The sequence below is a fragment of the Pan paniscus genome, chromosome 1, assembly GCF_029289425.2.
Source record: "Pan paniscus chromosome 1, NHGRI_mPanPan1-v2.0_pri, whole genome shotgun sequence".
Classification (NCBI taxonomy): domain Eukaryota; kingdom Metazoa; phylum Chordata; class Mammalia; order Primates; family Hominidae; genus Pan; species Pan paniscus.
Genome location: NC_073249.2, coordinates 156,502,130 through 156,522,652, shown reverse-complemented (window position 1 = coordinate 156,522,652; position 20,523 = coordinate 156,502,130). Strand labels below are relative to the sequence as shown.

At 43.9% G+C, this 20,523-nt stretch overlaps 2 protein-coding genes across 5 annotated transcripts in view; one reads left to right on the top strand and one right to left on the bottom strand.

Annotated features, from left to right (window-relative positions):
• The window catches only part of ANKRD13C (ankyrin repeat domain 13C), a 94,381-nt gene extending 90,648 nt beyond the window's left edge, over positions 1–3,733 (bottom strand). Inside the window, exon 1 of one of the 4 annotated variants that reach the window (XM_008956041.4) lies at positions 2,732–3,733. In XM_008956041.4, the coding sequence (XP_008954289.1) occupies positions 2,732–3,161 (430 nt within the window). In that variant the 5' untranslated portion in view covers positions 3,162–3,733. The remainder of the gene's footprint in view (positions 1–2,731) is intronic. The other 3 variants (XM_003830607.5, XM_063607314.1, XM_055117341.2) reach the window with 3 other exon arrangements.
• LOC100970188 (uncharacterized) lies at positions 3,342–16,783 on the top strand (the record flags this gene model as incomplete). Its single annotated transcript, XM_055117364.3, has 3 exons — positions 3,342–3,961; positions 15,207–15,747; positions 16,455–16,783. Coding segments are annotated over 2 exons (708 nt in total), but the record flags the coding sequence as incomplete, so codon positions are not given.
• Between the last annotated feature and the right edge of the window lie 3,740 nt (positions 16,784–20,523).

Here is a 20,523-nt window from a genome sequence, read left to right as displayed (position 1 = left end):
ATCATCATCATGTTGTGAAAGGAATCCTTAGGTGAACATAAAACTATGTAATACATGGTATAATTGTCTGGCTCTGCTATGTACCTGTATGAGTGTCTTATTCTGCTATGCACTTATGTTAAAGCAATCCAAAGAGAATATACATCATTTATTTATTTATTTTATTTTATTTATTTATTGAGACGGAGTCTCACTCTGTTACCCAGGCTGGAGTGCAACGGTGCGATCTTGGCTCACTGCAACCTCAGCCTCCCAGGTTCAAGCGATCCTCCTGCCTCAGCTTCCCAAATAGCTGGGATTACAAGCATGCACCACCATGCCAGGCTAATTTTCATATTTTCAGTAGAGACGGGGTTTCACTATGTTGGTCAGGCTGGTCTTGAACTCCTGACCTCAGGTAATCCACCCACCTCGGCCTCTCAAACTGCTGGGATTACAGGTGTGAGCCACTGCACCTGGCCAAGCTTGCTTTTGTTTAAGTGATTTTATAAGTATTTATCTTCTATAATTTTAAAGCAAAAATATCCTAAAAATCTAAAAGCATCCAGGTTAGTAAAATGTCAAGACTAAAAGTAATAATGTATCAGAAAAATCTATGAGGCTATGGGAGAAAAAATGACTAAATAAGAAGCACATTAAATTGAAGCCACAGTTCCTAGGACACCTCACTGTAGGAGATGAGCATGTACACATTGCAGGGGGGAAAGCAATTATATTTGCCCCAGGTATGTGAACCACTGGTTACATTAATCAGAAACATCAACGATATAAGGTCAGCTAAACACAATAAAAACCTTCCTTTAAAAAAGTGAATTTCAAGGCCAGGCGCGGTGGCTCAGGCCTGTAATCCCAGCACTCTGGGAGGCCGAGGCGGGCAGATCACGAGGTCAGGAGATGGAGACCATCCCGGCTCACACAGTGAAACCCCGTCTCTACTAAAATTACAAAAAAATTAGCCGGGCGCGGTCGTGGGCGCCTGTACTACCAGCTACTCAGGAGGCTGAGGCAGGAGAATGGCGTGAACCCGGGAGGCGGAGCTTGCAGTGAGCGGAGATTGCACCACTGCACTCCAGCCTGGGCGACAGAGCAAGACTCCGTCTCAAAAAAAAAAAAACAAAAACAAAAAGTTAATTTCAGTGGGCTAAGGACAAGAGTTTAAGAGTATACAGGATTCTAATTACTTTGAACAGAATTTGAACTTAAACAAATGTACTCCTAAATGTTGGGTTGAAGAAGACATGGAAGCCCAACAATCCTGTAATTCAATAGCTTCAGTGATATTCATCCATCTCTTCTTTCAAAGGGAGTTAACTCTCAAACCTTTTATCTGTTTCAGGGATATTTCAAGGTAATGTAACTATGGCTACTATGTAGACCAAATTTGAAAAACTTCCTCATAATAGGCTAATAAACTGAAGCTACAACCCATCTCCCACTAACAGCTGTTTTCCAAAGGGCTAGCATAGAATTACCATCATCAACAAACAACATTATCCTTGTACTATAATAGCAAAATGATTAAGTAATTTAAATGTAGGAAAGAAAAACTGGCTGCAACTTTAACATACTTTTTTGGGGATTTATGATAAATGATAGGTGGTGATTTTATTGCAATTACAACATTGTAAATTCTGAAAACAAATGCAGTTGTTAGAGAATTATACAGCCAAGAGAAATCTTACTCGTTTATCTGAATTTTTGTCCTAAAAAGCCTACGATCCAATGGAATTAAGTGAGCTTATTTCACAGGCAAATATTTCATTGATACGTATATCATTTTGAGCACAAAGTTGGTTCAGTGTGTTCTAACTGAATGTATACAATTTTCACATTAATAGCAGAGCGATCAACAATATTTGCCAACTACCCAGTTTAAAACGGCTATTAAATGTTAAAATGTCAGTGTTCACATTAGTCTTCAATAATAAATTTACTGTTGCTTAAAAGTCAACTCAGTCACATTATTTTTTAGAATTAAACAGAAAATTCAGCTGACAAGGCAAAAAGAAATGGTCAATATAGACGAAGATAAAATTACCATAAAAATCATAATACTATTTTTAGTCACAGTCATCAAGATGAGACATTACTATTAGCAATTATCTACTTAAACAAAAAATCAAATCTCTACTCAAACAAAAATCGGCTGTTGAGAAGTCACTTTAACTGTTCTACGTATCAAATACCAACAAATTTCTACTGTGTGGCTTTCAGAAATCTAACATTCTAAGTTTACTGACAGCAGACAAAAAAGAAACAACCTGGTGGCAGGCAAAATCACAACCAGTTGCAGTCAAGATGGGATCTGTATGTGAGCAATGAAGGGAGGAGGGCAATTTATGCGTTCAAAATTTAAAATGCCAAGGTAGGGGGAAGAGAGAGAAATAAAGATATATAGCTCCATAAACAAAGGGAGAAAACCAGGTTGGGTGAGAGGCAACCTAAAATTTCTGACAGTCCAGAATCAGCAAATCGAAGGCCTGTCTCAAACAAAACAGCTTCTCACGACAAACTTTGAAGTGGGCAAGGAGGATACATTCCTTTGCACCCACAAGAACCAACCCCCTGACCACTGGCACGCTATTACTGAGTCGATCATGATTTACCGAACGGCCCGGATGATGGGCAAAAAGAAGAGTCTGCTGGAGGGGGCCTAGGATTCCAGAAGCCTGGGGAGGCACACCCTAGGCTCGGGGAAGGAGAGAGGTGGAGAGGGGCTAGCACTCCTCACCGTGATTATCTTTCTGCCCGATATTGTGCGTGCGGATGAGAGAGGAGAGTCTCCTCACATCCCCCTTGAAGACGCACTCGTGCACCGGGTAGTGTGCCGGGCAACTGCCTCCATCCGCGACGACAGCAACGGGGTTGGTGCCGGCCAGAAGGGCCGGGGACTGGGAGGTGGCAGTCACGGAGGAATTGTGCAGCGGCAGAGCCGGGGCGCCGGGGGGATTGGAGGAGGCCGGAGCTGCCTTCAGCTGTAGCCGGTGGTGATGGTTACTGAAGATCTTATGACAAGCTTTGCCGCCCTTGCCAATCCTGCTTCTGGTAAAGGTACCGCCGAGGGCAGCCGCCGCTTCCTCATCCCCGGGCTCCAGCAGGTCCCCTTCTTCTTTGCTGGGCTTGTGGTCCCTCCGCAGTGAGCGGATCTTCTCCCCGGTCATCGCCGCCGCCAGGGGCAAGGGGGGGAATCGGGAGGCTCACCGCTGGCGACGGAGCTGGCGCTGCGGCGGCACAAGGCGATTAGAGCGGTGGCCAAGAGCCTCCAGCGCAGCATGAACTCCCACTGAGCCCCCGAGCCTGGGAGAAACGCATCTCCCGGGGAAGAGCCGGCTCTCGCCTAGGCACGAAGGGACGCGCGCTCGCTGGGGGGAGCTAGAACTCAGGTGCCCACGACACCAGGATCTCAGTCTCGCCGTCGCAGCCGCCGTCGCTGCCTCACACCGAAAAACAGGGCACGGCCATCTTCCTCTTGCTCCTCTCGCGAGAGCTCCCCCGGGAGTGAAGAGAGAGAAAACACCGCGATAAGTGAGCCACCCGCTCCCTCCCTCGCACCTTCTATTCCCAGAATCACTAGGGGCCGGCGCCTCCGAGGCAGCGTGTTTCCGCCCAGAGCTGGAGTCTCCCAGCTGCCAGCCGACCCCGAACCCGCACTCCCGCCAACCGCGCTTTTTGTGGGCGGTCGGAAACCACAGCCTGCGTTGGATATGTTCGGTGCATGTTATAAACAACCACTTAAACCCTCCGGATCTGAGCCTTCCGCAGAGGAATGCAGAATGACGCCACGGCACGCAGGATGTGATGTCACCGAGATGCAGAGGATACTCAGTCAACCAACATTTACTGAGCATCTACTTCGTGCCGTATGTACGAAGCTAGCAAATATGTACAGCACCAGTACTGATTGCAAGGAGCACTGTAGAAGAGGAATGACAGCCAAACAATTAAAAGCGGAGGCGGGGAGGTGGGTTGCACACAAAAAAGGGAGGGACGAATTTTAGTGTTGAGTTGTCAGGAAAGTCATAGAAGAGTTTAGGTGCTGACTTTGGAAAATGATGGGCTGTCCAGCAATCGGAAAGAGGGGAGGCCACTCAAATATTTATTAGATGAATGAATTTCGGGCAGATGTCAGAGTTAACATATATGAGGGTGGGGACACTCAAGGAGGGCAAAGAATCGTGTAACTGAAATATAATTGTATTAGTTCATGGCCAACCTCAACCTAGTGTCAAACTCTGAAGAAACGTAAATCTGCCAACCATAAAACTTTAACAAAGTAACTAAAGCTGGCCACTGAGGACGTAAGGAGGGGGCTTAGCAAAACATCCTAAAGATCTTCACCCATTTAACTCTCCAAAGTCCCCCTATGTTCTGAGAGCAAATACTTCAGATCTCTCTTTTTTTTCTTTTTTTTTTTGACAGAGTCTCTGTAGTCCAGGCTAGAGTGCAGTGGTGCAATCTCGGCTCACTGCGACCTCCACCTCCCAGGTCCAAGCGATTCTCCTGCCTCAGTCTCCAGAGTAGCTGGGATTATAGGCCTGCGCCACCACACCAAGCTAATTGTTGTATTTTTAGTAGAGACGGGGTTTCACCGTGTTGGCCAGGCTGGTCTTGAACCCCTGACCTCAGTGATCCGCCAGCCTCAGCCTCCCAAAGTGCTGGGACTACAGGCATGAGCCACTGCGCCCGGCCAGATCTCTTCTTTCTTAAAGTTTATACTACCGCTAACTCATCTCCGCAAACAAACAACTCGATGGGCCTCTCTTAATCCTCCCCAGTCACTCAACTTTTCACCTCCAATTTTCTTCCCAGTCTGTTCAGATAAATCTGTTTCTTCCTCTTCTTTCTTTTTCGGTGGAGTGGAGAGTTCCGTTTATGTTAAAACATTACCCAATCAACAGTTCAAAGCATCCTCTTGAGACAGCAGTAGAGACTGAAAAAATACATGCAATAATGTTTGCTTCTTCCACAATAGCCAATATTTATTGTTAACGCTAAGCCAGGCAGTATGCTTGGCACTTTATATGCTGTTATCTCCCCCTGATTAGCATTAGTATCCTCACTTGACAGTTAAAAAAAACTTGCCCAATACTTCAATGCTAGAATGTGGTACAGTCAAATCTGACAGTAAGGCTAGAGAGAGAGGAAGGGCCAGGTCATGCAGGGCTTTGTATGTCATCTTAAAAGTTTACACTTGGCCGGGCGCGGTGGCTTATGCCTGTAATTCCAGCACTTTGGGAGGCTGAGGCGGGCAGATCACGAGGTCAGGAGTTCGAGACCAGCCTGGCCAATATGGTGAAACCCTGACTTTACTAAAAATACAAAAATTAGCTGGGCGTGGTGGCTTGTGCCCGTACTCGCAGCTACTCAAGAGGCTGAGGCAGAAGACTCTCTTGAACCCAGGAGGCGGGGCTGCAGTGAGCTGAGATTGTGCCCCTGCACTCCAGCCTGGGGACAGAGTGAGACTCTGTCCAAAAAAAAAAAAGGAATAGTCTTTTTAGAGATCTTTAAACAGGGAATAGCACAATGCAATCACCTTTATAGAAAATTCAGTGACTCAGGCCGAACGCAGTGGCTCATGCCTGTAATCCCAGCACTTTGGAAGGCTGAGGCGGGTGGATCACTTGAGGTCAGGAGTTCAAAACCAGCCTGGGCAACATGGTGAAACCCTGTCTCTACTAAAAATACAAAAATTAGCCGGGCGTGATGGTGGGTGCCTGTAGTCCCAACTACTCGGGAGGCTGAGGCAGGAGAATCGGTTGAACCTGGGAGGTGGAGGTTGCAGTGAGCCAAGATCGTGTAATTGCACTCCAGCCTGGGTGACAAGAGCAAAACTCGGTCTCAAAAAAAAAAAAATTAAAAAAAAGAAAATTCAGTCACTCATACTTTAGAGAAGTATGCCTCAAGAACAGAACTTTAAAGAAGTATGCAGTAAATCAGATGATGAGAGCATGAACCAAGTTAGTAAGAGTGAGGCAGGAAAAGGTTTAAGAGTTTTTTAAAAATGAGTTCAATCTTAGCATATTGAGTTGAAAGTTGCTTATCTGTAGGGAGTTAGATGGTCTACATTTTAGATATTTGCAAGTGATCCTTAGGTAACAGAGAACTAGGTATAGGCTGGATTCAGAAGTTATCATTACACAGTAATTAATGCTCCAGAAGTGGGTGAGTTCCCCAAAGAAAAGTTTATAGAATGAGAAATTAAGAAGGTCTATATAGAACAAAATCTTGAAAACACCAATATTCAAAGCGTGTGTATAGGGAAAGTGGCCAGCATCCTATTACTAAAAACCTACACCAAATAATATCCCGTTATACTTGTGAAGTATTCTATCACTAGAGTCTGAATTTGAAATTTCTTTATTAGTGGCTGTCACCCATGGATGTCACCCATGGAATGTGGAAACTCATAAGTATCCCTCCAGTAAAATCAAACACCATACATATCAAAAATAATATTCAGGCCAGGTGTGGTAGCTCATACCTGTAATCCCAACACTTTGAAAGGCCAAAGCAGGAGGATCACTTGAGGTCAGGGGTTTGAAACCAGCCTGGGCAACATAGTGAAACCCCATCTCTATCAAAAAATATAAAATATTAGCCACCTGTGGTGCTAAACACCTGCAGTCCCAGCTACTCAAGAGGCTGGGGTGGGAGATCCACTTGAGCCTGGGAGTCCAAGGCTGCAGTGAACTAGGATTACACTACTGCACACCAGCCTAAGTGACAGGTATCCTGTCTTTAAAAATAAATAAATAAATAAATAAATATCATCCTTTTTTATTTTTTATTTTATTTTATTTTTGAGACAGAGTTTTGCTCCCGTTGCCCATGCTGGAATGCAATGGTGTGGTCTCAGCTCACTGCAACCTCCGCCTCCTGGGTTCAAGCAATTCTCCTGCCTCAGCCTCCCAAGTAGTTGGCATTACAGGTCTCCACCACCATGCCAAGCTAATTTTTGTATTTTTAATAGAGACGGGGTTTCACCATGTTGGCCAGGCTGAGTCTCGAACTTCTGACCTCAGGTGATCCGCCCACCTCGGCCTCCCAAAGTGCTGGGATTACAGGCATGAGCCACCACACCAAGACTTATTTTTTGTTGTTTTTTGAGTCTCATTTTGTCAGCTAGGCTGGAGTGCAGTGGCGTGATCTCAGCTCACTGCAACTTCCACCTCCCATGCTCAAGTGGATCCTCCCGCCTCAGCCTCCCAAGTGCTGGGACTACAGGGCCCAGCTAATTTTTGTATTTTTTTGTAGAGACTGGGTTTGGCCATGTCACCCAGGCTAGTCTCAAACTCCTGGACTCAAGCCATCTACCCACCTCGGCTTCCTGAAGTGTTGGGATTACAGGTGTGAGCTACTGCCCCCAGCCCATTCATTATTATTATTATTTTTTATAGAGGCTGTGTCTCACTATGTTTGTCAGGCTGGTCTTGAACTCCTGGGCCCAGGTGATCCTTCCACCTCGGCCTCCCAAAGTGCTGAGATTACAGGTGTGAGCCACTGCACTTGGCCCCATCCATTATTTTTAAGGGCTTGTAAAAATGACAGAAATGTAAGATTACAATATATTATAAAAAATGATAGAAATATGATTGTAATACATTATGAAAAATACAAGGATTGAAATTATATAAGCTCCCAATACAATATAGAAAAGGAAGTCATTAATTCTTTTTGGGGAAAATAGAAATTGGATGATCAGAAAAGCTTTCTGGGGCTGGGCGTGGTAGCTCATGCCTGTAATCCCAGCACTTTGGAAGGCCGAGGTGGGCAAGTCACTTGAGGTCAGGAGTTCAAGATCAGCCTGACCAACATGGTGAAACCCCATTTCTACTGAAAAATACAAAAAGAATCAGCCAGGCATGGTGACGTCTGCTTGTAGTCCCAGCTGCTCGGGAGGCTGAGGCAGGAGAATGGCTTGAACCCAGGAGGCAAAGGTTGCAGTGAGATTGCACCACTGCACACCAGCCTGGGCGATAGAGCGAGACTCTGTCTAAAAAAAAAAAAAAAAAAAAAAAAATTACATCAAATTTTATCCCTTCTTAGCACAAATTTTTTTTTTAAACTTGGCATATAATTCAGAGCCAGGAAATTGTGTTGAACTAACTTTCCAAATAAAATTTAGCATGTCATTCTATTATGAACGTATGCCACAAACCACAATAGTATTAGCATTAGTAGTACCTGTGACTTCACAACCAAAAAAACCACAGGTATTTTCATTTCACATAACAGTTGGTGCAGACAACTCAAAATTTCATTTATAGTCATTAGTACCTCTAAAATTATCTTAATAGGTATGCTCATTGCTATATCTTGTTCTTTAATTAGTTAATAAAGAAGCATATACATTACTGTATTACAAATTTGCTTTTAAAATATTTTGTTAGGTATTTCAATACTCAGAATTTCCTTTTAATCCAAAATATTTTATGCATTTAAAAACACTGTTCTGAAAATGGGTCCCTGGGTTTCTCCACACTGCCAAAGAGTCAATGGCACAAAAACAGAAGTTAGGAACTTCTTCTTAGGAATCTTTGATGATACCTGCCCATTCGTCTCCTTTTCTCTCCTATCCAACAAACCCATCGTTCTGAATTAGGTGTCCCTCCTTTGTCTTCTTTTTGATTTCCCATTGTAACTTCTGCATGCCTCCTTGATATTCTTGTCTGGTCTCAACTAATCCTTGGAGCTCTCTGAGCACTGGAATCATGCTGATCATTGCTGTATGCACAGTGCCCTATAGGGAGTGAATGCTTAATATTAATAATAAGCAGTTGTTGAATTAATCAGTCTATTAGAACACAAAACCCCAAGTACCTACAAGGTACTAAGACAACTGCAGACTCAGTAATGAGATGCTAAATAAACTTCTTAAATAATCCCAATATAACTACACTGAAATTAGCTGCTACACTCTTGAATTCTTACATGAAGCCAAAGAGTAGATATATCATTTAGGACTTTTTGTTTTTCATATAGAAGTAACAATAAATTCAATTGAAACAGGGTTAAATTAAAGGAATGTATTGACTTACATACCAGAAAGGTGCAGAGATAAGTCTTCAAGAGTGGCCCCTCAGGATCCCATGTCAGTTTTTCAGTGAATCTCTCAGTGTTTCTCTCTGTATGAGGAGTCCTCCTCAGGCCTGCTTCCTTCAAGAACACAAGATAGCTGCCAGCAGGTAAAAGCAGCCACGTGCTTCCTCCTTAAGGTCCAAAGGAGTTCCTGCTCCCACATAAATCTGGAGTATGACAGTTACAAGATAACTCAGTCCAATCTGTGTCCCAGAGAACGGTGATTGGCTCAAGCCTGGGTTATCTGACAAACCCCTGTGAAGAAGGGGTTACTCAGATTAGTTTCACCCAATCAGGATTGATCTCGGAACCAGAGGTGGGGCCCAGCTCTCCAAACAGTGAACTGTTTCATAATGGGAATGAGGTGGGGAATAATGTTGGAGAGACAAATGCAAGAGTGGTCAGCAAAAGTACTATATCCAAAGACTTAAAACAGGATTTTGCTTCAAAAAAATCTGTTATCACAGTGTCTTGAATTCAATATGATAAAATATGTAGTGATTATCAATTATATCAATATGTAATGAGTAAATAACTTCACTGGTAAACACTGTGTTTACTTTTTATTCAAATTTTACAAGATAGAATGCAGTCCGGCAATTCAAGTATAGAACTAAACTACTGGCCAGGCGCAGTGGCTCACGCCTGTAATCCCAGCATTTTGGGAGGCTGAGGCGGGTGGATCACCTGAGGCCAGGAGTTCGAGACCAGCCTGGCCAACATGGCGAAACCCCGTCTCTACTAAAAATACAAAAATTAGCCGGACGTGGTGGTGGACCCCTATAATCCAAGCTACCTGGGAGGCTGAGGCAGGAGAATCGCTTGAACCTGGGAGGCGGAGGTTGCAGTGAGCCGAGATTGTGCCATTGCACTCCTGCCTGGGCAACAGAGCTAGACTCCATGCCAAAAGGAAAAAAAAAAAAAACCTGAGAACTAAACTACTGAATTTGCTAGGTAATACTCTGTAGTTCTACAAATTAGCAAATTAATTTCTCTCCTGGTGTAGTTAACTCAATAATGCTCAGTTTGCCTTGAATAGCAAAAAGCTTCTGAAAAATGAATTTTTTCAACTTTTTCTAATGAGAGTTTTGTTAGATAGTTTATGTGCTCACCAACACCAAACACTGACTAGACAGTTAAATCTGTCTCTAAGAAAGAACGTTGTGAATTTTGCCAGAAATTTATGTATCTCTATTAGCCCTACACAAAGCACCTAATCCCTGTCCTGGTGTCTTCATTTAACAAAAGCAGTAGTATGGTAACATGAAATACAGAACAGCAGTACTGTACAAAATAAAATCTCACTCGTTATATTTTTTAAATATATCAACAGACTTCCAATTAGGATCTGTAGTTACTAACCTTACTCAATTCTCATTGCATTGCATACTAATAATGTTTCTAATGTAAATATTAGTGCAAGTTTAGTCTACATCTTTTTTCTTTCATCTTCTCTGAAGATTTGTGTTTTATATTCTCACAATAATCTGGAATATGATTTCCTACATTCCACAATGGTTGAACAAGATCTAGGAGTATTTTGTTTGATAGATGATAGGGCTATCTAACTAATGAGGTAATTGTCTCTGAAATCTGATGACACAGCAGTACACTGACAGATGAAAATAACAAACCATGTAAATCAATACTTAATTCACACATTTTACTTCCATCTCCCTGGGTCTCAGTATTTTTCTCTTTCCTCTAAATCTGCCCCTTCCTTTCTCAGAGGCAATGCAGAGCACTTTCCCTTTCTTCTACGGTTTCTAATCAGTGGTTATCAGTGATTTTGTAAAATTTCTCTTAAGTAATCAGAAAAAAAATCTGAGAAGCAGGGGTTGCCAAGGAAACCAGAGCCAATAACAGCTGGAAGTTCCTGAAGGAAGAAATTCCTTTGAGACAGATAAAACCTACAGACTGATTTGGAGGAAGAAGGAGAAAAAATGCCAGGAGCACAGTGAAAGGCTGAGTCAATGAGATGAAAAGGAAAAGATAAAGTGAAACATTCATAATTAAAATTATTTTTAGATCGACAAAGGCTAGAAACAAGAGAATTAGAACAGAGACAGGAATGGGTTTTTTAGTGAAAGAAGAGGTTAAGACACAATGGGTAGGCCCAACACTTTGGAAGACCGAGGCAGGCGGATCACTTGGGGCCAGGAGTTCGAGACCAGACTGGCCAACATGACGAAAACCCATCTCTACTAAAAATACAAAAATTAGCCAGGCTTGGTGGTACATGCCTATAATCCCAGTTACTACAGAGGCCGAGCAGGAGAAATGCTTGAACCTGGCAAGCGGAGGTTACAGTGAGCCGAGATCCAGCCTGGGTGACAGGGCAAGACTGTCTCAAAAAAAAAAAAAAAAGGCACAATGGGTAGTGTGTAAGAGATTAAATGGTATAGATAGACAAGGGTCAGTACATGTGTCCATAGCTTCCTGAGTATGTTTTATTTTAAATTACTTTATTGCTCAGAATATATGTAACTACATCTGTATCTGTAATCTAAATACTCCGGGCCGGGCGCAGTGGCTCATGCCTATAATCCTAGCACTTGGGGAGGCCGAGGCGGGTGGATCACCTGTGGTCAGGAGTTCGAGACCAGCCTGGCCAATATGGCCAAACCCCATATTGTATTTTTAGTCTCTCCTAAAAATACAAAAATTAGCTGGGTGTGGTGGCAGGCGCTTGTAATCCCAGCTACTCGGAAGGCTGAGGCAGGAGAATCACTTTTACCTGGGGGCAGAGGTTGCAGTAAGCTGAGATCATGCCACTGCCCTCCAGCCTGGGTGACAGAGCAAGACTCCATCTCAAAAATAAAATAAAATAAAAATTCCTCAAGAACAACTAACTCAAAACTTCCAAAATGAAACTCATCTCCATCAGCAATCTCACTGACCAAATCCATATTTCACTTCTCATTACCTTTGACTCCTCCCTTGCCATGAGGCAGGAAAATAGGGTCTGGAGGCAGGGAACACAAGGCCAATTCACACTTCAGCTATGACAGGAAATATCCTCTCCATAAGATGTATGCTGTAAATAACTTTGTAATTTTACTTCATCCTCTCCATTTACATAGGGTGTAACACAAGTAACCAATGGAATCCTCTAGGGGGTATTTACACTCCCCCAAAAATCTGTAACAGGTCCTTTGAACCCCTATGCTGCTCCCACGCTGTGGAGTGTACTTTCATTTTCAATAAAACCCTTCATTCTTCCTTGCTTTGTTTGTGCGTTTTGTCCAATTCTTTGTTCAAGATGCCAAGAACCTGGACCCTCTCCACTGTTAACAGCCATAAACCCCACATTCAGCCAGTCACAAAATCTTGACCTTTCTACCTACTGCAGAGCTCTAAAATGGAACTCTTTCTCTTGATTTTTCCACTGCCGATGAAGAGTCAAACTCTGTCAAATATTTGAAGAGATTTCTTCTGAATCAAATATGAGTAACCATGGCCTGTGACACAGCCCTCAGGAGGTCCTGAGAACATGTGCCCCAGGTAGTCGGGTGCAGCTTAGTTTTATACATTTTAGGGAGGCACGAGACATTAACCAAACACATTTAAGAAATACATTGGTTTGGTCCAGAAAGGCAGAACAACTTGAGGTGGTGAGGGAGACTTCAGGCTATCGGTAAATTTATTTGTTTTTGTTTTGTTTTGTTTTGTTTTGTTTGAGACGAGTCTCCCTGGGACATCCAGGCTGGAGTACAATGGTATCTCGGCTCACTGCAACCTCAGCTTCTTGGGTTCAAGCAATTCTCCTGCCTCAGCCTCCCGAATAGCTGGGACTACAGGCGTGTGCCACCATGCCTGGCTAATTTTTATATTTTCAGTAGAGACGGGGTTTCACCATATTGGCCAGGCTGTTCTTGAACTCCTGACCTCAAGTGATCCGCCTGCCTTGGCCTCCCAAAGTGCTGGGATTACAGGCCTGAGTCACTGCGCCCGGCTTATAGGTATATTTAAACATTTTCTGGTTGATAATTGGTTGAGTTTGTCTAAAGACCTAGAATTAACAGAAAGGAATGTCTGGCTTAAGATAAAGGATGATGGAGACCCGAGTTCTTATTTGCAGAGGAAGCCTTCAAGTATAGGCTTCAGAGAGAAGAGAATGTAAAATGTTTCTTATCAGACTTAAAGTCTGTGCTGATGTTAATGATGAAGAGGTATAATGAGGCATGTTCGACCACCACTTCCCATCAGGACCTGAAACAGTCTCTGCAGTTAAATTTTAAAAGAGCTGTGAATGAGGAGGAAGTCCATTCAGATAGATGGTTGGAAGGGGGATCTTAGAATTTTATTTTTGGTTTATACCACTAGCCATATTTGGGTTCAGGCTACTATCACTTGAAACTGTCTCCTAACTGATCTGTGACTCCCATTTCCCACCTGTGCTTGCACACACAAAACCTCACATCACTCACCCCTTGGATTGCCAGATGTATCAAATAAAATTACAGGACACCCAGTTAAATTTAAAGTTCAAATATACAACAACCTTTTAGTATAAGTGTATCCCAAATAGGACAGGGATATTTGTAATTCTTGAGGTATTGTCCCATGCAATATTTGGGATGTACTTACACTTAAAAAAAAAAAAAATTGGTGTTGACCAGGCACAGTGGCTCATGCCTGTAATACCAGCACTTTGGGAGGCCGAGGTGGGTGGATCACGAGGTCGGGAGATCGAGACCATCCTGGCTAACACAGTGAAACCTCGTCTCTACTAAAAAATACAAAAAATTAGCCGGGCGTGGTGGCGGGCGCCTGTAGTCTCAGCTACTCGGGAGGCTGAGGCAAGAGAATGGCATGAACCTGGGAGGCGGAGCTTGCAGTGAGCTGAGATGGCGCCACTGCACTCCAGCCTGGGCGACAGAGCAAGACTCCATCTCAAAAAAAAAAAAAAAAAAATTGTTGTTTATCTGAAATTCACATTTACCTGGGCACTTCTGTAAACCAAAAATAAAACTGTAAAGCCCCCCAATCATCTGAATGGACTTCCTCCATGGCCAGGGAGCTCTTAAAATTTAACCTGAGAGGCTGGGTGCAGTGGCTCACGTCTGTAATCCCAGCGCTTTGGGAGGCCGAGGCGGGCAGATCACCTGAGGTCAGGAGTTCAAGACCAGCCTGGACAACATGGTGAAACCCCGTTTCTACTAAAAACACAAAAATTAGCTGAGCATGGTGGCAGGCACCTGTAACCCCAGCCACTTATAAGGCTGAGGCAGGAGAATCGCTTGAACCCAGGAGGTGGAGGTTGCAGTGAGTTCAGATTGTGTCATTGCTCTCCAGCCTGGGTAACAAGAGTGAAATTCCGTCTCAAAAAAAGAAAAAAAAAAAAAATTAACCTTAGAGACTGCTTGAGGCCATGATGAGAAGTGGGGGTCGGATCTGCTTCATGATACCTCTTAGGCATTAACATCAACACAGACCTTAAATCTGATAAGAAGCATTTACAATCTATTCTCTCTGAAGCCTGCTACCTGGAGACTTCATCTGCTTAATAAAACTTTGGTCTCTGCAAGCCAGACATTTCCTTTCTATTGATCCCAGGTATTTAGATAAACTCAACCGTCAACCAGAAAATGTTTAAATCATACTGAAAGCCCTCCTCACCAACCACTTCGAGTTGTCCTGCTTTTCTGAACCAAACAATGTATTTCTTAAATGTATTTGATTAATGTCCCATGTCTCCCTAAAATGAGTAAAACCAAGCTGCTCCCGGACCACCTGAGACATGTTCTCAGGGCCTCCTGAGGTCTGTGTCACAGAACATGATCACTCACATTTGGCTGAGAATAAATCTCTTCTAATATTTTACAGATTGACTCTTTTCGCCGACACCTTGTATTTCGTCTGGCAACCTTACTCACCCCTCAACCATTTGTTTGAGTTGTTTAGAGTTATGGATATAGTTAAAGTACAAAGCCAAATGTGTGGGAATAATAACGCCAAATTCAAGATAGTGGTTTCAATGGAGCACAAAGGAGAAAAACACCATCAGGGGTATATAAGAAAATTCTACTGTGTGTGTTTGTATTGTATATGTATTTTTAATTTTTGCTTTTTAGGTTTTTCCTCTTTTTAAAGAGTACTTATGTGATTTTTTTTTTCTGTGATAGGTCTTGTCAATGGAAAGGGGTCCCTATCCAGACCCCAAGACAGCGTTCTTGGATCTCTCGCAAGAAAGAATTTGAGGCGAATCCATAGAGTAAGGTAAAAGCAAGTTTATTAAGAAAGTAAAGGAATAAAGAATGGCTACTCCATAGACAGAGCAGTGGCACAGGCTGCTCAACTAAGAATACTCAGTTATTTTTGTATACCCTAAACAGGGGGTGGATTATTCATGAGTTTTCCAGGAAAGGGGTAGGCAATTCCTGAAACTGAGGGTTCCTCTCCTTTTTAGACCATATAGGGTAACTTCCTGACATTGCCATGGCATTTGTAAACTGTCATGGTGCTGGTGGGAGTGTCTCTTAGCATGCTAATGTATTATAATTAGCATATAATGAGCAGTGAAGATGACCAAGAGGTCACTTTTGTTATATATAAAGTTTTGGTGCCACAAAAGAAGTAGCACTCGAATATAAAATTTTCTTTTTAATTCTCAGCAAGGCAAGTTACTTCTGTATAGAAGGGTGCACCCTTACAGATGAAACAATGGTAAGCGCTCATTTGGACAAGGGAGGGGAAGGGGTTCTTATCCCTGAAGCACGTGGCCCCTGTTGCTGTGTCATTCCCCTATTGGCTAGGGTTAGACTGCACAGCCTAAACTAATTCCGATTGGCTAATTTAAAGAGAATGAAGGGGTGAGTGCTTTGGCGGGAGTCAGGGCAGAGCAGGTAGCAGGTAATTGGAATGAGTTAGGATGGAGCCAGTGATTGGAATGTAGGGTGGAGCAGGTGATCAGAATGAGTCAGGGTGGAGCAGGTAATTGAAAAAGATTGCTTTATGAGGAAGTTTAAAAGTAGAAGGCAAAGAATTGAACATACTGACATATTAATTCTTTGAAAAGAAATTTAGAACTCATATCTAACACCATCTTGCTTTTGGTGGGTTTTGGCTGGCTTCTTTACCGCATGCTGTTTTATCAGCAAGGTCTTTGTGACTTGTATTGTGCCGACCTCCTTAACTTCCTGGGAATGCAGCCTAGTAGGTCTCAGCCTTAGTTTACCCAGCCCCTATTCAAGATGGAGTCACCCTGTTTCAAACACCTCTGATAGTCTTGCTCTGTCACCCAGGCTGGAGTGTTGTTGGTTCACTGGAACACGAGTACTTATGTTTTATTTCTTAAGCTTAGTGATGTGTGTCAGACCTCTGAGCACAAGCTAAGCCATCATATCCCCTGTGACCTGCATGTATACATCCAGATGGCCTGAAGCAAGTGAAGAATCACAAAAGAAGTGAAAAGGGCTGGTTCCTGCCTTAACTGATGACATTCCACCATTGTGATTTGTTCCTGCCCCACCTTAACTGAGCGATTAACCTTGTGAACTTCCTTCTCCTGGCTCAGAAGCTTCCCCACTGAGCACCTTGTGACCCCCGCCCCTGCCCGCCATAGAACAACCCCCTTTGATTGTAATTTTCCTTTACCTACCCAAATCCTATAAAACGGCCCCACCCCTATCTCCCTTCGCTGACGCTCTTTTTGGACTCAGCCTGCCTGCACCTAGATTAAAAAGCTTTATTGCTCACGCAAAGCCTGTTTGGTGGTCTCTTCAGACGGACGTGCATGACATTTGGTGCCGTGACTCAGATCGGGGGACCTCCCTTGGGAGATCAATCCGCTGTCCTCCTGCTCTTTGCTCTATGAGAAAGATCCACCTACGACCTCTGGTACTCAGACCAAAGAACATCTCACCAATTTTAAACTGGGTAAGTGGCCTCTTTTTACTTTCTTCTCCAACCTCTCTCACTATCCCTAAACCTCTTTCTCCTTTAAATCTTGGCACCATCCTTCAATCTCTCTCTTCTCTTAATTTCAGTTCCTTTCCTTTTCTGGTAGAGACAGAGGAGATGCGTTTTATCCATGAACCCAAAACTCCAGCGCCGGTCACGGACTCGGGAAGACAGTTTTCCCTTGGTGTTTAATTACTGCGGGGATGCCTGCTTGATTATTCACCCACATTTCAGAGGTCTCTGATCACTGGGGACACCTGCCTTGATCCTTCACCCTTAGTGGCAAGCACACTTTCCTGGGGGGCAAGCACCCCCCACCCCTTCTCTCCGTGTCTCTACCCTCTCTTTTCTCTGGGCTTGCCTCCTTCACTATGGGCAACCTTCCACCCTCCAGTCTTCCTTCTTCTCCCTTAGCCTGTGTTCTCAAGAACTTAAAACCTCTTCAACTCACACTTGATCTAAAACCGAAATGTCTTATTTTCTTCTGCAATACCACTTGACCCCAATACAAACTGGACAATGGTTCCAAATAGCCAGAAAACAGCACTTTCAATTTTTCCATCCTACAAGATCTAGATAATTCTTGTCATAAAATGGGCAAATGGTCTGAGGTGCCTGATGTCCAGGCATTCTTTTACACATCAGTCCCTCCCTAGTCTCTGTTCCCAATGCAACTCATCTGAAATCCTTCTTTCCCTCCTGCCTGTCCCCTCAGTCCCAACCCCAAGTGTCACTGAGTCTTTTAAATCCTCCTTTTCTACTGACCCATCTGACCTCTCCCCTCCTCCCCAGACTGCTCTTCCTCAGGTCACTCCCCGCCACGCTGAATCAGGCTCTGATTCTTCCTCAGCCTCTGCTCCCCCACCCTATAATCCTTCTATCACCTCCCCTCCTCACACCAGGTCCAGCTTACAGTTTCATTCCGTGACTAGCCCTCTCCCACCTGCCCAGCAATTTCCTCTTAAAGAGGTGGCTGGAGCTAAAGGCATAGTCAAGGTTAATGCTCCTTTTTCTTTATCCGACCTCTCCCAAATCAATTAGCATTTAGGCTCTTTTTCATCAAATATAAAAACCCAGCCTGGTTCATGGCTCGTTTTGCAGCAACCCTGAAGAAGCTTTACAACCCTAGACCCTGAAAGGTCAGAAGGCCGTCTTATTCTCAATATGCACTTTATTACTCAATCTGCTCCCAACATTAAATAAAGCTCCAAAAATTAGATTCTGGCCCTCAAACCCCACAACATGACTTAATTAATCTCACCTTGATGGTGTACAATAATAGAGTAGAGGGAGCCAAGTAGCAACATATTTCTGAACAATTCCTTGCCTCCACTGTGAGAGAAATCCCAGCCACATCTCCAGCACACAAGAACTTCAAAATGCCTAAGCCGCAGTGGTCAAGTATTCCTACAGGCTCTCCTCCATCAGAATCTAGCTTCAAGTGCCAGTAATCTGGCCACTGGGCCAAGCAATGCCCACAGCCCGGGTTTCCTCCTAAGCCATGTCCCATCTGTGTGGGACCCCACTGGAAATTGGACTGTCCAACTCCCCTGGCAGCCACTCCCAGAGCCCCTGGAACCCTGGCCCAAGGCTCTCTGACTGACTCCTTCCCAGATCTTCTTGGCTTAGCAGCTGAAACTGATGCTGCCCAATCACCTCGGAAGCCTCCTGGACCATCACAGATGCTTTTGGTAACTCTTACAGTGGAGAGTAAGTCCGTCCCCTTCTTAATCAGTACGGAGGCTACCCACTCCACATTACCTTCTCTTCAAGAGCCTGTTTCCCTTGCCTCCATAACTGTTGTGGGTATTGATGGCCAGGCTTCTAAACCTCTTAAAACTCCCCAACTCTGATGCCAACTTGGACAACATTCTTTCATGCACTCCTTTTTAGTTATCCCCACCTGCCCAGCTCCCTTATTAGGTCTAGACATTTTGATTAAATTATCTGCTTCCCTGACTATTCCTGGGCTACAGCCACACCTCATTGCCACCCTTTTCCCCAGTTCAAAGCCTCCTTCACATCCTTCCCTTGTATCCCCCCACTTTAATCCACATGTATGGGAAACCTCTACTCCCTCCTTGGTGACCGACCCATTAAAGCCTAATCACCCTTACCCCACTGAACACCAATGTCCCATCCCACAGCACGCTTTAAAAGGATTAAAGCCCGTTATCACTCACCTGTTACAGCATGGCCTTTTAAAGCCTTAAACTCTCCTTACAATTCCCCCATTTTACCTGTCCAAAAACTGGACAAGTCTTACAAGTTAGTTCAGGATCTGTGCCTTACTAACCAAATTGTTTTGCCTATCCACCCCATGGTGCCAAACCCATATACTCTCCTATTCTCAATACCTCCCTCCACAACCCCTCTACAACCCATAATTCTGTTCTGGATCTCAAACATGCTTTCTTTACTATTCCTTTGCACCCTTCATCCCAGCCTCTGTTTGCTTTCACTTGGACTGACCCTGACACCCATCAGCCTCAGCAACTTACCTGGGCTGTACTGCCACAAGGCTTCACGGACAGCCCCCATTACTTCAGTTGAGCCCAAATTTCTTCCTCATCCATCCATTACCTATCTTGGCATAATTCTTCATGAAAACACAAATGTTCTCCCTGCCAATCGTGTCCAGCTGATCTCTCAAGCCCCAACCCTTTTTACAAAACAACAACTCCTTTCCTTCCTGGGCATGGTTGTATACTTTTGCCTTTGGATACCTGGTTTTACCATCCTAACAAAGCCATTATACAAACTCACACACACAAAAAACCTAGCTGACCCCATAAATTGTAAATCCTTTCCCCACTCCCCTTTCCATTCCTTAAAAAACAGCCCTAAAAGCAGCTCCCGCACTAGCTCTCCCTAACTCATCCCAACCCTTTTTTCATTACACACAGCTGAAGTGCAGGGCTGTGTGGTCGGAATTCTTACACAAGAGCCAGGACCGCACCCTGTAGCCTTTCTATCCAAACAACTTGACCTTACTGCTTTAGGCTGGCCCCCACATTATTCTGGATACCACACCTGACCCCCATGACTGTATCTCTCTAATCCACCTGACATTCACTCCATTTCTCCATATTTTCTTCTATCCTGTTCCTCACCCTGATCACACTTGGTTTATTGACGGCGGTTCCATCAGGCCTAATAGCCACTCACCAGCAAGGCAGGCTATGCTATAGTATCTTCCATATCTATCATTGAGGCTACTGCTCTGCTGCCCTCCACTACCTCTCAGCAAGCTGAACTCATTGCCTTAACTGGGGCCCTCACTCTTGCAAAGAGACTACGCGTCAATATTTATACTGACTCTAAATATGCCTTCCATATCCTGCACCACCATCCTGTTATATGGGCAAAAAGAGGTTTCCTCACTACACAAGGGTTCTCCATAATTAATGCCTCTTTAATAAAAACTCTTCTCAAGGCTGCTTTACTTCCAAAGGAAGCTGGAGTCTTTCATAGCAAGGGCTATCAAAAGACGTCAGATCCCATCACTCAGGGCAACGCTTGTACTGATAAGGTAACTAA